The sequence below is a fragment of the Symsagittifera roscoffensis genome, chromosome 1 (genome assembly GCF_963678635.1).
Source record: "Symsagittifera roscoffensis chromosome 1, txSymRosc1.1, whole genome shotgun sequence".
Taxonomy (NCBI): Eukaryota; Metazoa; Xenacoelomorpha; order Acoela; family Convolutidae; genus Symsagittifera; species Symsagittifera roscoffensis.
The window spans coordinates 28,198,954-28,216,870 of record NC_087062.1 but is presented as its reverse complement, the minus strand read 5'-3'; the positions used below and the strand labels follow the sequence as shown (position 1 = coordinate 28,216,870).

The 17,917-nt window shown below is 35.5% G+C and overlaps 1 protein-coding gene across 1 annotated transcript in view; it reads right to left on the bottom strand.

The window, feature by feature from the left end:
* LOC134855381 (uncharacterized) overlaps positions 1 to 17,917 on the bottom strand; it is a 52,727-nt gene that overhangs the window by 20,920 nt on the left and 13,890 nt on the right. Inside the window, exons 6-18 of the mRNA XM_063871924.1 lie at positions 17,706 to 17,851; positions 16,603 to 16,760; positions 16,292 to 16,384; positions 15,921 to 16,128; positions 14,950 to 15,560; positions 9,989 to 10,247; positions 9,771 to 9,839; positions 9,427 to 9,533; positions 9,053 to 9,204; positions 8,395 to 8,613; positions 8,009 to 8,129; positions 7,383 to 7,535; positions 2,994 to 3,149 (exon numbers count right to left, since the gene is read on the bottom strand). Coding sequence (XP_063727994.1) covers positions 2,994 to 3,149; positions 7,383 to 7,535; positions 8,009 to 8,129; positions 8,395 to 8,613; positions 9,053 to 9,204; positions 9,427 to 9,533; positions 9,771 to 9,839; positions 9,989 to 10,247; positions 14,950 to 15,560; positions 15,921 to 16,128; positions 16,292 to 16,384; positions 16,603 to 16,760; positions 17,706 to 17,851 — 2,452 coding nt within the window. The remainder of the gene's footprint in view (positions 1 to 2,993; positions 3,150 to 7,382; positions 7,536 to 8,008; positions 8,130 to 8,394; positions 8,614 to 9,052; positions 9,205 to 9,426; positions 9,534 to 9,770; positions 9,840 to 9,988; positions 10,248 to 14,949; positions 15,561 to 15,920; positions 16,129 to 16,291; positions 16,385 to 16,602; positions 16,761 to 17,705; positions 17,852 to 17,917) is intronic.

The following is a 17,917-nucleotide window of genomic DNA, read 5'->3' as shown; positions in this document are numbered from 1 at the left end:
TTTTAACGCGAAATTTATTCAAAAACTTTTTAGTATTTTCTAGTCTGGCCATTCAGTCTTTTAAAATTGCAAGATTCTTGAATTAATGTAGCGCGCCAATCAAGTTAAGTGAGCAGAATAACTGCTAAAATACGGTTCCCAACTTTTTGCAATCCATTTTGTGGATTCATGCTTGATTCAAAGTGGAGCAAAGGGTCTTAATAGTCATTGCAGATTTTTGAGGTCAAAATAAAAAAAGTAGATCCCAAGCTAATTTTTTCTTCAATTTGACACCTTAGAGCAAAAGCGTTTTGGCTACTTATTTTTACTATATAGTTAATGAAACTCTAACTTTCGTAGCTAAAAAAATAAAAAGTTATAAGGGCAGGGATCATATCTTATTTGCCTTTTCCATTTTTTCTCAATTATTTTTTTTCAACTTGACATCATTAAAGTGCAGGATGACCATTGATGTAAACTGAAGTAAACTGTTGGGTAGAGTCAAAATTGATATCAAGAGTGTAACAAATAATTTGAACAAACCCCGATTAAGACAGTCTGAAACATCATATGAAAGCTGAACAAACATTTCAACCAAAAATGACATAGCATAAGAATGATGAACAATCAATGTATCTGTAACTAACAAGCAACAGATGGCATGCAGCAACTCGACGTGGAAAAAAATTGTTTAGGCTCACAATTTTTTTGGATAGTCTTCGATAGTTTTTAGGTTCAACGACTTTTTTTAACCTTTTTTTACAATCATGCCAAAGCCTAACATTTAATAGTACTTAGTCGCTTTCAAAAAAAGTGTTCACAGTTGGGCTAAAGTTTTCAGAAATTGAGCCAAAACTACATTAACTATTCAAATTAGATCTAAATAAACGTGCAAACTGGACGCTCAAAAGTAGCATCTAACACTTAGAGACATCAACTCTCCAGGTTAAACACAGATGCAGAAGCTATACACAGCTAATGTTGCTAAATAAAAGTTACAAGGAACAACGGAAAAATTCAGTAAAAAAGACACAAAAGTATGTAATGAAATGTACCACAATTTCGAAGAAACACAATCAAAAACTTTGATAGATCAGATATATTTTTTTGTGTCTTTCATTTGAATCACTTTTTTGGCATGTGTGCATGACAGGTTAAATAAACTGTGAATGGTTAAAAAAGGTGAAAACAGACATGAAAACAGACGGGTTTACGTGCAATAATGAAGAGTCAAATCATGCAAGCCTGGACGCGAACCCAAAAGTTTATCGGAACGTCATCACCGGAACCTTTTAGATACCCACTAAAACTACCGCCTTCTTTCGACAACTCATTTTGTCAAAAATTGACTGTGGACAAACTCACTTCTCAGAAAAAGACTTATGATCTAGTTACAAACAGCCGAGCATATCTGTATCAATCCAAATTGGGATAACTAGAAATGACACCCGGAAACGAAACCAGAAACTTTGTACTAAGTAAAGAGAAAAACTCCAAACCAGCTGGCTATTTTCATTTTAAAAATGGATTTCATAAAACATTGCCAGATTATTTTCTACAAGTTCAATTTTAACCAAAGAAGTCAATTTCCAATCGATTTCGTTTGTATGGGTATTTTTTAGTATGTGCAAATGAGTTACGTAGCAGTATTTAGACAACCGCGTATTCCTATTCGTCAGTAAGCAGACAAATACTATATGAGCCAATCAGAATCGAGATGAGAAAGCAAACTTTCAAAATAAATAACTTCTATTTATTAATGTCTTCCCTGTCTCGATTCTGATTGGTTAAAACAGTAATTGTCTGCTTACTGACGAGTAGGAATATGCGGTTGTCTAAATACAGACAGCACTCCGAGCAAATGACTAAAAGACTATCAATACCTCTTGACAGCAGTAATAATATGCTGGAAAATCAAAAGTATGGGAAAATTTATTTTCTTAACTTAAGAACTGAAACAGTCGTGTATTTAAGTTAGTTTTTTCTTCGGCGTTTTAGGACCATGACACCATGATAGATTTGCTTTGCAAATTAAGCACCTCAAAGTGATGTTTGCGTTAGCCAGTCACTGAAAAGGATGAAAAAGGTTACCAACAGCAACTAAAGGTCAAGAGAAGCCAGTTCAGGTCAAGGAAGATCACGTTAATTCAGTTCAATTTTGGTGCGAACAGATTACCAGGGGTCAAATTATCATTCTGTGCGACATAAGACAGATATTGGAAAGTATGCGAGCCCACGTGTAAATATTAACTCAGTTTTGAAGAAGGGACGGGCATCGTATGTTTAATTTCTTTTCAAAACAAAATTGTTCTAATATAGCTTGAGATCGGAATGCATGAATTTTTACAGAACTGAAACTAGATTTTGATCCAATATTGAGTTGCTAGTGATATATATGTTTGAGAGAAATCAGGTGTTTTTGTTGTTATGGAAGCTTTTACAAATTAAAACACTAATAAAAGCATGAATAATTTGTTGTTTCCGTTCATAAAAGTCATTGCATGATTTTCTCAAAATTCTCAACAAAATTTTTAGCTATATCCAAGTTTTAAAATTCTATAACTGTTTTTTTGTCGGTTTTTGATGTGGTTTTTGAACACTAAATGCTATGGAAAATAATCAGTGTAACCAAAAGATCACTAGAAAGGTGCGTCAGGTAGAATACATCTACGTGTATTTTGACTTTTTATATATTATTTGGAAATGACTGCATTAGGATCTAGTTGGGTTAATTTGTTGATGGTGCATGTTAGTTCAAATCGTTCAGGATTCTTTGCTATTCCCAGTGAGAGTTATTAGATAAAAGTCAGGGAGCTTCAATTGGCGAAAGTTAAGAAGAGCGTATCAAAGCATTGCTTAAAACAGTTGAAAAAAGCATGACTTGAGATCTTTTGGTTTAACTCCATACTCTGCTTAACTTTAGCCAATGATACTACTGGAGGGACGAGTGAGTGGGAAGAGGGGGAGTTATTGGCGGAGGGGGATGGGGGGAGGGAGGGAGGGGGTTGACTTACATCGTTTGAGAACCCCTCGACCAGAATTGCGACTAGTAGGTTGAACAGAATGTAATTTCCGAATGTCATTAGAGCCACAAAGTAGATGGCGGCCGAGGGGTGTGTGTAAGACATGCCATTGTACAGCACCAGGTACCACGCCTCCTGTGTCAGGATCTGCAGCAGCCCAACACATCACAACACAATACACACAGCAACACAACATTGCCTTCTCTACCAACCAATTTCCTCACACTTCCTTTCAAAGATGTATAAATTATATAGTAAACTTTACCCGCAATGTAATGACATTTCGCACAATGAAAGAAAAAACTAACCTGATCTTATTTGCTCTTTACATCTTACCGATGAAATCTCGCATACAACCGTAACTTCAACCGTAACTTCTAGGAAAATTCAAAATTATGCAATGTTCGGGGAAAGAGCCCAATAGATGAAACCAGCCTTTTTCCTGCAGATGCACAATGGGACATCGTACCAATGATATTTAACCACCAATCCCAAGATTACAGGATCAAAACTCTCGGTTGCCTTTCGGAGTACACCCTGATCAGGTCGAGGTTTGAGATTTATGCTTCGACTATCAAGTTCTAAGTAGGAATTGACCCAAACAGTTCGACTGTTTCGCCTAGAGTCGACTATGTTTCTGGTGTGATCAGCCGAGGACTAAATTTGACAGTGATTTTTTGAATGAACCCCTTGCCGAGAAAAGATAACGAATCGTAACGTCATCTGTGTTTAATGGAAAAAATTATTTGATTTTTTTTCGACCAAAACAGCCAAAAAGTTTTCTATTCATTGTGGTCAAGGGATTAGAAGCTTTGTTGGAATGCGCCATAACGGGCTGCCAGTTTAATCGTTTTGATTTCTCGTTTTCTTGCCAGATTTTGTCGTTTGCTTTTTTACAAGATCAAAATTTTAATATGTAGATAAGTTTATTGAAGGACAAGCATCCAGCCGGGCCAAAAATTTAATCATTTTGTTGTTCCGATTATTAAAAAGGGGAACTGTATTCTTGAGTGTTTTCGTTTTCTATTCGGTTTTTCTTTTCCCCCGTGCTAAATCAGGTAACACAAAATATCTTCGGAATGGGTCGAGTAATATATCATACTAAAGCCCTTTCAGTCGGGAGAATTTTACTATTTAGAAAAACTGGATTTACATTTTTGAGTCTTAGTCTGCTTGCTCGTAATTTGGCTTAGAGGTTTCATTTAACTAGTAAAATACTAAAATTTTCTACGAAAAAACTAATTAAAATAAAACATTCAACGCTTACTTAGCAACAAAAGGTTTTTAAAAAGTTAAAAACTTATTCTGCCAATTTGAAAAAAATTTTGAAATTTCTTTCTGAATATTTTAAAGATTTTTTCTTGCTTTTCATTTTTCGAGTAGAATCGTTGTCAGTTATGTCTAACCTCTAATGCTCTATGCTAGTCAAATTGTATTTTTTATTGAATTTGGTTGAAACATTCTATGCTATTAGCTTTGCAACGAGCTATTCTTTTTTAGACTGCGTTTATCGAAAATCGAAAAATCAAATGAAGCTGATAAACCAAGTCTCGCTTGCGTTTATGGTTCCACTTGTTGTTTTTACATTGATTCACTTCAGCGATTTTAGCAGACTTGTGTTGCTGAATAGTAAATCTTTCGCTCTGCAAAAAAATGGCAACAAGTTCTACTGAAAAAGATTGATAGGATAACCAATACAAGTATCAAAAGTTTGCAGGTTCTGTGCTTCTTCCATTCTTACTATGTTTCCACTTGTTGTTTTTTACATTGATTCATTTCAGCAATTTTAGCAGAGTTGTGTTGTTGAATAGTAAATATTTCGCTCTGCAAAAAAATGGCAACAAGTTCTACTGAAAAAGATTGATAGGATAACCAGTACAAGTATCAAAAGTTTGCAGGTTCTGTGCTTCTTCCATTCTTACTATGTTTCCACTTGTTGTTTTTTACATTGATTCATTTCAGCAATTTTAGCAGAGTTGTGTTGTTGAATAGTAAATCTTTCGCTCTGCAAAAAAATGGCAACAAGTTCTACTGAAAAAGATTGATAGGATAACCAGTACAAGTATCAAAAGTTTGCAGGTTCTGTGCTTCTTTCATTCTTACTATGTTTCCACTTGTTGTTTTTTACATTGATTCATTTCAGCAATTTTAGCAGAGTTGTGTTGTTGAATAGTAAATATTTCGCTCTGCAAAAAAATGGCAACAAGTTCTACTGAAAAAGATTGATAGGATAACCAGTACAAGTATCAAAAGTTTGCAGGTTCTGTGCTTCTTCCATTCTTACTATGTTTCCACTTTTTGTTTTTTACATTGATTCATTTCAGCAATTTTAGCAGAGTTGTTTTGTTGAATAGTAAATATTTCGCTTTGCAAAAAAATTGGCAACAAGTTTTACTGAAAAAGATTGAAAGGATAACCAGTAGAAATATCAAAAGTTTGCAGGTTCTGTGCCACTTGCAGGTTCTGTGCTACTTACTGAAAAAGATCAAAAAGATAACCAGTAAAAGTATCAAAAGATTGCAGGTTCTGTGCTACTTGCATACTTATTGAAAAAGATTGAAAGGATAACCAGTACAAGTATCACAGAATCTGCCAACCTTATTCCAACTGCAAAATTTTTGTAAAACTCCGCTTTTTTGGAAAGCGAGAGATTCATCATTCAGCGGTGAATGAACTCTGACGTACGGCTAATCTTTTTTTTCCAGCCCATTTTGGCTGCTTCAAGGAAAGCTTGTATGGGGTCAAAACAAGTATCTTTTTCAAACCCTATTGTTCCGAGTCATAATTCCGATTCTAAAAAATCATTTCTAAAAGAAAATCGTATCAGTCTTGTGAAAAATTGGTATGAATATTTTTGTTTTACAGACTAAACGTCACAAAAATTACAATTGACAGGTTGAGAAACTGTATTCTCAATTCATTTTGATGACTTCTAAAATAATTTTAGCTATTTTTACATCATTTTACAAGTTTTTAACCGTTTTGATCTGCCATTTACTGAAAAAAAAAAGTGCACAAAAAGTAACAAGTTTTTGAAACTTTTTAAAAGTTTCTTCTCATTTTTGATTTTTTCCACTACTTTTTATAATTTCAACATTCTGTTCTTCTTTCAATGTAACCTGTTAATTTCTTTGTTTTAATTTAAGTTTATGAACAAATATTAACTTTAACTTTGCATAGAAAAAACTTTCTCAAATACTGCTCGAGATGTTTATTAATTAACTAAAAACATTAATGTATGTCACTTTTTTGGAAAAAAAATCAAAAATCTCTGAGATGTGTACAAAATAGAAATTTTGACCGAAAATTCCGAGAATTATAATTATGGTTTTTGAAGTAGTTTCAGAGCAAAAGACAAAACGCTTAATTTTTTTTTGAAAATTACATTGAAATTGAAGTTTTCAACCCTCTAACTGTAATTGACGCTTACTTAATTTATACAATAACTATTCTGGAACACTGAACAACCATCAAACTGTCATTTAAAACCAGACAAATATAAAACAAGCTTCAATTGCGAAAGTTTGAGCCGATTGACGTTTGCGTTTATCTCGCAATCGAAAGTCGAAAATCTATTTCAAAGAAGTTTCGATCTTATATGTTTTCTGGTTTTAAAAAACGCTTTGTACATTAACCTGTTGATCTCCTCTACAAATCAGAACAACAAATTTCAAAAAGAAGCAGCCATTTCTCCACCTACGTGGACTCTCAACATCTTAGAATACCACTTCACATCAGACAATATAATGACCCGCGAGAAAAAATCATTCTACTGAACTTTTACTCCGTTCCTCAACATCGCCTCCAAAGATTACGCATCACTATGTAACAACGACAGTTTTATGCTCGTGAATCAATAAAAGATGATGTAACAATAATGAGGGATACACATCGGGCGCAAGCATACGAAAAAAAGCGTCGAAAATGCCGATCATTCCGCATACTAACAAGCCCATTCCGATATCGCGCAATTCTAAACAATGCAAAAAGGACAAAGACAGCAACACGCCAGCTCATGGCTGCAACTAGCTTGAGTCAATTAGCATAACACTCAATTGGCAAAAAACCTACGTGTTTAAGATGTTCAAATCAGAAGTAACACTGTTCTGGCATCAATTAATTATTCTGATCTTTCGAGGTTTTTCAAAAATGCTGATTGAGTCTTATGCTTAACCGGAACGATTGCGCAATGAAAACACGAACTCGAATGACATGAATCACTCAATGTTGCAAAAGCAAACGTCGCATGATCAAATCTCGGGAACACTTTCATGACATCAAAGAAGCAACAATGTGAGCGCTGGTGGCAGGGTGGGGACTTGCAGTGATTGACAGAGTCCCTGTTTTCGAAAAGGGGGAGAGGGTTTGGGGAGATTTTACCTCTTTGTACCCCTCCATAATGAGGGCGACGAGTAGGTTCTGTAGGATGTAATTTCCGAAGGTCATGACGACCACGTAATATAGACAGGAGTAGGGGCCTACGCTTTGCATCGAGGTGTACATTAACATTTGCCACTCCTCTCCCGTCAAAACCTACACGGTGACAAATAGGAGCAATAGATATGACCTTCAACTGTGTATCCGTCGAACACTTTATCATTCAGACTATCGATAAAGTCCTTTTAATCAATCAAAACAGCGATCACACAAACAACCAGCCTATTTAACTGTTTATAAGTAGAGATGCTTTACTTAGCTCTTGCCATTAGAAAAAAAAAAGAAAAATAATAAATTTTTCTTAAAATATCATGAGTCATTTTTCTTATAACTCAACATACTTACCCTCGCCCGACTCTCAACCTTTTTGAAATCATTGTACCCGACATACAAATAGCACTGACTCAACCCACTCTAAACTTTTATCTCCGCGACATTTTGAATATATTATAAGTTAGTATTTAGTCTTTATAACTTAATAAGGGGGTTGCGTGTACAGTAGGATTAGTAAAAATTGTTTCAATAAGGGGCGTATAGTTAGGTTGTGAGGCCTTGAACCTTGAACTGACCTGGAAGACGGTGATTACAGCCCAGAGGAGACTGTCGAAGTTCTTCCGGTCGCACTCCCTGTGTCCCGTAACTGCATCCACATCACAGAATTTACACCCGAACAGATGCATGCCCAAAATGCTGAAACGAAAAAAAAAACTTTTATTTTTCGGTTAGGAGGCGGAAAATGCGATAAAAGAGAATTTTACAAATACTACTAATAACAATTTACAAATTGAGCACTAGAAACGTCCATAAAAGATTGTTCTACAAATTAAAAAACCGCCAAACTTTCTGATTAAAGAGAGATTATGAAAGCGGCCATGACTCTGGGGTAGCTGACAAAAAGAAGGATGCTCAACTAGAAAGATCGAATTCTTAAACCTAACTGTTCTTTTAAACTGACCTAAATATGAACATGAATAGCATAAGAAGTCCAAAGAAAGTGGCCACGTTGTCCATCGTCTTCAGCATCACCAGCAGTTGTCGTCTGAGAGCAGGCATGAATCGCACCAGCTTGAGAACTCTCAACAGTCGGAAAGTGCGGAGAACAGAGAGACCCGAGGAGCCACCAGAGGATCCCTCTGACCCGTCCCCTCCGCCACCGCCGAACAGTTCAATTAGGCTACAACATTAAGAATGACAGATTTGGACTAGTACAGCTGAAAGTTTTAAAATTATGTGCATCGAAGTTTCGTTTGTCCATAGATCGGGAAAATTTAAAACGAGCAACGGTATACTAAATTTTGAGAGGGCGCCAAAAATGCAAAATTGTGTTCGAAAAGTCCCAAAAACAGCTTTTTGGGCACGCTTTCTCATAAACGAGGCGCAGCAGTTTCTTTTTATCAAAACAAATTTTTTTAAAGAAATTAAGTTTGAAAAAGGCCGACCCTTATTTCCGGAAACAATTTCTTTTATCAACACTTTCTCTTAATCTTCTGCCAGTTAGTATTGATAGAATACATATTAACTGAAATATTTAATGATAACGAATAGTTGCTAACGATTTAACCCTACGGTCTTATGATGATGCAATAAGTCAATATTTGCTATGGTAATGACACCTGATGATGACGATGAATCCATCGAATAGGTTGTATCCGTTCTTCGCATAGCCCAACACTCCATGCACCCCCACTTTGATAAGCATCTCCAGAGCGAAAATGAGGGAGAATATCAAGTTACTAGTCTCCACTATCTCAGTCAGCCAGTCCGGCTAAAAACAACCAAAAATGATTTAAAGTAATTCAAACTTTTCACACTTCAAACATTTCCGACTCTTCAACTTTTAAATTTTTCAAACATTTCCGACTCACCCTCTACAAGATTTTACAAAAACCTGGGGTTTTACAAAAACTTCAGGTTAAATGTAGGACTTAATCAATGTTCAAAAGTCATTTGCAATATATCTCCACTTGCAGTTTTTTTAAGAACTGACCTGCAGATGGAATTCGATGGCCATACTCATGGTGTTTAGGAGGATGCAGAGGAAGATGCCATACATGAACATGTCCGAGTCCACCCACCCACGAACTCGCAGGAAAGCTAAAATAGAGAAAGTTCCGTAAGTTCCGAGTTCAGATTTTTCAAAAGTTGTTCGTGTTATACAAGAACTCTTACAACAATAACTGAATTGCATGTCAAATTCACGTTAGTTCGATAGACATCTTTTTCATTCTGAAGAGAATTTTCTGTCACTATATCTTTTCAAGAGGATCGAAATTCCAACTAATGTGATCTATGAGACTAAATATTATGGTCAATGAAAAGTCTCAGACTTGCCTTTTTCGTATCTGGATACTTCATGTTGTGGGATGCTGACGTCACTAAACCTCCACTGCTGGCTGACATCTGAATCAAAATCATACAACAATAATGCCAATCATAGCTAAATATGTAGAACTCATTTTTTTTCAATGTTTATCTGGCAGTACAACAATATCGATCTTTTAACGTCTTGCCATCAAATTACGAGCTAATTTTTTTTGTTTTTCTCTAACGTTTTCGTGCTGACTGCTGGTTAGAAGTTTGTTTCTCTCTTTCCTCTTGATCTCTGATCTGTTTGTACGTATGCTGTTCGTCCGGCCCCTCGGAACATCCGTGGCTACCCGAAGAATCTCCAATCGGGACCTGAACTGGATCCTCCTCCCACATCTCAGAAATGCGGTTGTTCTCGTGTCGGTTTGGACTCCCTTCGTGATGATTGTTGGGATTTCTGCTGTGGTTGAATCGGCTGTTATCAAAGCTTTGAAGAGACGTCTAAAGACACATTTCGAGTTTAAAATGAACAGCTAGAATTGTTTTTAGTTTCTTTTCAGTTTTTGCTCATAAAACTTTCATATATGGCCTAAAAAAGGTAACCTCAAAGAGCACTCGCATGGAATCGAACCGAGTGTGACCTCATATTAAAGCCTTTATAGAAAACTGAAATTTAATATGAAACAAAAACGAGTTTTTAAAATCACCGTTTCCACCGATTAAATCCTTTTATCAGACTGATTTTCAAAATGGAAGCGGTGATTTTAAAAACTCGATTTTGATTGAACCAAATATCAAAAGCTCTAGATAAAATTCTGATAACTTTAAAAAGTCTTGCTTTGAATTTCAGAAAAAAAAATCTAAAAAAATTTTGGTTTTTCACTATTGTGTTATTCATTTTGCAAAGACACCTGGTGTCAAATAAGGCCAGTGTTTTTGCCTAAGTCGACGCTTATTTTTTCTCCCCAAACGCACAAAAAAACGACCTTAATCTGAGAGAACTAATGAAAAATTGTTTTGTTGTCAAAGTTAAAAAACACAAGCTTGAGCCGACGCAGAAGTTAAATGAATCTGCTGAAGCGCAAATAAAAACTACAGTCGAAGTCTTCTGTGAAACTTGCACAGCAACTAGCTACATTTGTTATTTCATCTTTCAAAAAAAGTGGCGGATCTTTTTCTTGGAGTGTTTTTTTTTTCAGTCAATGCTAGTATTTTTAATTGAGCGTTTTTGACATTTTTTATGCCATCTGAAAGATATTATTGCCTGGATCTCAATGTAGACAAGACTGCTCGCATATCAAAGTAGAGTCCTGAAAAACCCGATTGTCACTTAAATGTTCTCAAGATAAACTAAAAATTTTTAACTTCCGTTAAATCAAGTATAAAGAGCTGAAGTTTAAGTCGTGCAAAACTACTAAGATATTTTCCCAGGTTGACCACCATTCAACAAAAAGAAAAAAACTACAACAAGACTGCTCGTATCAGGGCAAAGCCCTGAATGTTCCGACAGCCTTTTCAGTTTTATCGAGCAGTAGTAACATTAAAAAAATTAAATATAATAAAAAAAATGAAAATTTTTTTTTCTAAAATTTGAAATTTTTTAAATGAAATCATCCCTCCACACGCCATATAAAGTTTAAAAGAATAGACTTTGCTCATTGTAACAAAACAATTATGGCAAATAAGCTTCTTTCAACCAATGTGGAACGATTTAGAAGACGGATTAACTCTCCTCTTACGCGTTAATAGCGCGAAATATATCGCGCGTTAATTGTCCCAAATTAGCCAAAATGGCAATCTTTAAACCCCCATAACTTTACGAAAAATGATCACAGGTGAAATATCTTTTCAAATTTGAGCTCAGGACAACAATACCTTTCGAATGATATAACAGAAATTCCGTCAAAAATGGCTAGATAAAAAGTCAAAATTTGTCTGAAGAAAAAAAAAAACCCACGACGAGCACAAATACTCCGTCTCTTTCGTATCGAAAGTCGGAACAATAACCTATACGGAACTTGCGAAAAAAATAAAACTTGCTAACAATGGGTTTGAAACTTGCTAACAATTTTTCTTTATGAAAAGTGTATAACTATCTTTTTTGGGTAATTGAGAGTCTTTTTGAGTATTATAGAGTACTTTTAGGAAATGTCACTTTTTGAAAGTTGAAAATTTAAAAAAAAACCCAAAAAAATAATATCATATTTTCTGATCTCGAAATCAGTTCAGTACAAAAACACTATGAATTTTTTGTCTATAACGCAAGCCAGTTGCTCAAAAATTTCTAAAAAAACCCATTCATCTAAATGGTTTTCACATATTTGGCAATCGCTTTTTTTACTCGATTGGTACCAACGCTTTGGTCTAGTTAAAATTACACAAATATATAACGGCGTAAAACGTAGCTGAATTTTTTGAACCTGATTGTAAATAATTAGGCAATTTTTTCATACAAAATTTTAGAGATAGGTTCTACACCTTGACATTACCTCACAATACTATATATCTGTGAGATTTAAAATGTCGTGTTGAACTATGGGTATCTTTTATCCAGGTTACTGTAGTTAGAAAAAACCCAGCGATACACAAACAGAGACAGAACTAAAAAAACGGAAATAAAAAAAAGAAAGCTAGTCATACTTTTCCCATATGCAGAATTCTATTCTTAAATTCTTGTAACTAAAAATTTCTACTTTTATAGTTTTCATGCAACTTGTAAGTGTTCCATATGAGAAACGTATGACTAGCATTTTCAGTCGTCTCATGTTAGTACTGAACTAAACTTGAAACAATTATCAGTGTTAACTTGCCACACTTAAATACTTTGCCTATTATCAATTGTTAAACAAGCCGGTGTTTCGCACTTAAGCCCGCTCGGTTTTTTTTTCAAATCTAGTGTGATTCCTCCATCGTTGCCAAAATTCCGTGGTAAATTTTTCCAAATAAATTACAAACCAGTTCTTGCATAATTATTCATTACTTTCTCCAAAAAGCAAAACCAAAAAATTCATCTGTGATCTCTTGTTGTTAAGTGGGTTTGAAACTTGCTAACTTGATCAGTTTGGGATAATTAACGGGCGATAACTTGCGGTCTTATTAGATGCGTAAGCGGCAATTTAAACTGAGTCAAAATATAATGAGACAGTTTATTAAATTTTTACATCAGTTTGTACTCAACATAGCATGTGGGGTATAAAATTAGGACAGAAAAAATTTTTTCTTTCTTTTTCGATTATTTGATCATTCTTTCAGCCAAATTTTTGTTCCGACTTTCGATACGAAAGTAACGGAATATTTGTGCTCGGGGTGGGTTTTTTTTTCTTCAGACAAATTTCGACTTCTTAACTAGCCATTTTTGACGGAATTTTTTTATATCATTCGAAAGCTATTGTTGTCCTGAGCTCAAATTTGAAAAGATATTTCACCTGTGATCATTTTTTGTAAAGTTACGGTGGTTTAACGATTGCCATTTTGGCCAATTTGGGACAATTAACGCGCGATTTATTTCGCGTTATTAACGCGTAAGCGAAGAGTTAATCCGTCTTAGAAATCGTTCCAAATTGGTTAAAAGAAGCCTACTTGCCATAAATGGTTTGTTACAAGGAGCAAAATCTATCCTTTTGTACTTTATATGGCGTGTGGGGGGATGATTTTTATAAAAAAAATTTCAAATTTTAGAATTTTTTTTTTCCATTTTGTTTTATTTCATTGAATTTTTTAATGTTTTTACTGCTCCATAAACCTTAAAAGGCAGTCGAAACATTCAGGGCTTCGCCCTGATACGAGCAGTCTTGTTTTATTTGTCTGTAAGCTGCAGTCGCAACTTCCACTCTGATATAAGAACAGTTTTGTTTTAGTTTTAAATGGTTCATGTATTATTGTTCCGAATTTCGATACGAAAGCAACGGAATATTTGTGCTCGGGGTGGGTTTTTTTTTCTTCAGACAAATTTCGACTTTTTAACTAGCAATTTTTGACGGATTTTTTTATATCATTCAAAAAGTATTATTGTCCTGAGCTTTTATTTGAAAAGATAATTCACCTGTGATCATTTTTCGTAAAATTATGAGATTTTAAAGATTGCCATTTTGGCCATTTTGACCAATTTGGGACAATTAACGCGCGATATAATTCGCGCTATTAACGCGTAAGCGGATATTTAATCCGTCTTATAAATCGTTCCAAATTGGTTGAACGAAGCTTATTCGCCATAATTGATTTGTTACAAGGAACGAAATATATCTTTCTGTACTTTATATGGCGTGTGGGGGGATGATTTTCATAAAAATTTCAAATTTTAGAAAAAAAAATTCATTTTATTCTATTTCATTTAATTTTTTTTTATGTTATTGCTGCTGCTCCATGAACCTTAAAAGGCAGTCAGAACATTCAGGGCTTTGCCCTGATACGAGCAGTCTTCTTTGGTTTTTGTTCTGATTTGCAAAGTCTTCTACTTTTTTCTTCGGAGAAACTTCGACTTTTTAACGAGGACTTTTAAACTATTTTTGAATGGAGTTATTCTTTGGTTATATTAAAGCGTAAGCGGCAACTTAATCCCTCACAAATTGTTCTTATTCGATATGAAGCAAGCTAAGTGGGGCTTTTAAGAACCTGAGAAAAGAATAATACGATTATGTGCTTTACATAGCGTGTGGGAGGAATATTTAAAAAAAAAAAGACTTCCGAATTATTTTCAAACATTTGTTTCGAAACTTTATAAATTTTAAAATTCTTAAAGGATGATTTATTCCTGAATTCTTATGGAGCAGTCGGAACATTCAGGAAATTGTCTTGATACGAAAAGTCTTGTTCAACTAGAAAAGCTTTTGATTGACTGACCTACCGTTTTTTCCTAGATGCGCGTAGCTCAACATATGCTAAAGCTGCAAGCGCACTCGAAAAGGAAGAAATGTTTTCATGAATATTTTCCCATAGCGGCCGCTATAATGCTTCCTGGAAATACTTGCTGCTAAGCGCGTCGTGCGAAGTAGCGTTAGATATAATTTTGAAAAATAAGTTGATAAAATTAAGTGAACAAAACTTTCAAAAATGTTTAATTTCCCCCTTAAACCTTCTCGTCTAGCTAATACCCGAAATCCGGGCCCGATTATTAGCTTGGTAAGAAAACTAACGCGATAAAAGTTTAGCAGCAAAAAAGTCATCGAATCAAAAATTCAACTAATTTTTGAGTTGCACGGCTGACCTTGGAACAATAGAGAGATGTCGCAGACGCTCCACCAGATGGGGTTTGTCTAATTTTTGCGTAGTCTCCAATTGAAGGACTCTTGACAGGGAAACGACCCCTCTCAAATGATCCGCTTCTTTTTCTTTGAAACACGCCAGACGAAACCCCTCTTGCAGTTACGGGTGTTCCACAAAGCGACATCTCAAAGAGTGTCAAGTTGTCCTGGGACGCCAGTGGAATCTGAGGCGTCGGGATCCGTGAAATCTCAGGACTCTCTTCTGCTGGATTTATTGTCGGCAACGAGTCTTGGTTATGTCTAGTTAGCAATGGCTGCAGGTTATCAAAATTGGTACAGCCAGTTCTTTTAATCACTGAGCTTTGGTCGGCAAGAAAGGCGCAATTTAAGTTTGAGTTGTATCTCTGAGAACTTTCGAGAGTCCATAAAGAGCCACCACATATGCATACAACTTTTTCCGTTCTGTCACCGCAGTTGAGGTTCTGGTTTTCTTGACTGGCAACACAAGTGCAAGAACGTCTCAGTTTGTGAGGGGCAACTGTAGCTTTGTTTTTACCAAGGAACTTGGCTACGAATCGCTCCAGTTGACGTTTACTTTTACGGAGTGTGTGACCTAAATCAAACGAGTCAACTGAGGGATGATGGTCTCTGCTTTTTTCAAAACTAATAGTGGGGCTCATTGTTGATGCTGCTTAGAATGTCTAGCAGCTCAAGTTTTTGAACAAGATTATTTCAATTGTTTTTGTCGGAAAATTCTAAAACCGAAAGTCTAGCAGCTCAAGTTTTTGAACAAGATTATTTCAATTGTTTTTGTCGGAAAATTCTAAAACCGAGCATAAAGCTTCTTGTACTGCGCTATGTTCACAGACTGAAAAAAAAACAGTAATAAAAGCCGAGCAACATAATAATCATTTTTCAATCATGTTTTATTTTTTAACAGAAATAGGTATATACTGCAATGCATTCTTCATACCTATGAGCGCAACTATTTCATCATAGCACCCGGCCCCTATCTCGGGACCCTGGAAGGAGCTGGAGAGCGAGGAGTCCTGGGATCCCCTCTCCTTCTGCCTCTCTTTTTGTCTCTGCTCATTTATCAGCCGACTCTCCCTTCTCTTCGTCTCCGAAAACTGAGTTGCGATTACCACCAGACACAAGTTCAACATGAAGAACGCTCCTATCTTTAACAAGGACATTTTTCACAGCTATATAGTAAGAATATCAACAATAAAGAAATTGTCAGTAAAATTCCTCGTGATGATTGATGAGTTTTATTTCATACCACTTGCATAATATTGCTACATAATCAATGTTACGTAATTGACAATGTTGCATAATAGTTACCACGATGAGGAAGACGAAGTAGAGGAAGTCGTAGAATGAGTGGCTGTCCTGCACAATGTACATGATATCTGCCCAACCTTCCAAAGAGATCACCTGTAACAAAACACAATAAAAACAACCCATCTGAAGAGTAGAATGGTGATTTTTAGAGAGTAAAAAACTTTCAAAGTAATCTTCACGATTACAATTCTCGAATTTGCAAAAAGTCATCTGAAAAGACCCAAACCCAGAAAGGCAAAATCTACGGCACCGAAAACCGATGTTTTTCTCTGAAACATAAACAGCAAACTATCCAGATATGAGTTTGATACCTGGAAAATGGCGACCCATGCGAGTAGTATGTTGTCGAAGGTGATTGCACCCTGGAAGGGGTTGTCAGCTCCTGCTCTGCACTCAGTGTAATAGGAGCTGAGGTTGATGCAGTGGTCTGACATCACAGCATATGACAACTCCGCCACGCCGGCCTCCTCTGGAAAAATCAATTGCGTTAAAATCTTTTGCCATCAAATAAAGTTCTAAAGTAAGCTATAATTAGTTTTTCAAAATTCAAATAATTAGCTTTTAGCTGCAGAAAACTAGTTTTTGGAACTTATTTCAGCGCTTCCTGGAACAAATGATGCTAATTTTTCATTTTAAATAAATTTTGCAAACAATTTTATGATCAATTTGTCTGCTCAAAACACACTCGAAAAGAGCTAATAAAATCGAAGAAAAAAATCAAGTTTAGTTGTTACAAAAATAATTGTTGCCGAAACTTTCTGATTTTCACACTGTTTTTTGTATACGGTGGAATTTTCATGTCGTATGGCTATTGATTTTGGTCGCTTGTGCATGAACACAAATTTAGTCCATGTTGTTAAATTTCACGCTCGCCATCGATTTTTTTTCTCTTAGATTTGTGGAATTTGATGAGGTCTCGTGGAACATTTTAATGACAATGGCTTTCATTAAGTCACGGAAGGGGCGTTATCTTCATCAAAATAGAGATTATGAATAGTCTAGCAACTTTGATCAGGCGATGAACTGACTACGTGATGTTTCGCTCTAGTGCGGCAGACGTTTTGTGGCCTCATTAGGTAAATCAAATGTCTTCTTTATTGCTTTATTGAAAAAATCAGCAGAGGCTTGAGGGCAATAATTTTTCCTGTAAATATCAAATTTTTAAGATTGAAACCATACAAGAACAAGAACTGGTTAAAATTTTGAAGCAAAAGTGGCTTAAATGAATTTTTTTTCAAGTTTTTGAGCGAGCAGCCTGAAAAAAAATATATTTTCCAGAGCAATTTTGATCACGGTTCTGCATCTTTTCAATCATATTTATTCTGAAGGTTACAAGGAAAACCAATGAAACAGTTCATCATTAATCACAGTTAATAGTTAGAACGATAGAAGATTTGAGATGAAAGAAAGTAACCGAATGTCTTGTCGCAGTAGTTGTGGTTGTGCTGCCATCTAGGGAGGTCCCCACAGTGGAAGTTGCCACCTTGACTGCGGCTGCAGATGAAGAGACCGTAGCCCGGGTAGATACCAGTCTCGTAATAGGGCGGGAGAGGGTAGTCCCTAAACAGATCACAAATCAAACATGGGTAGCTAGTCGCTGTTTATGTAGCACTGAATATTTCAACC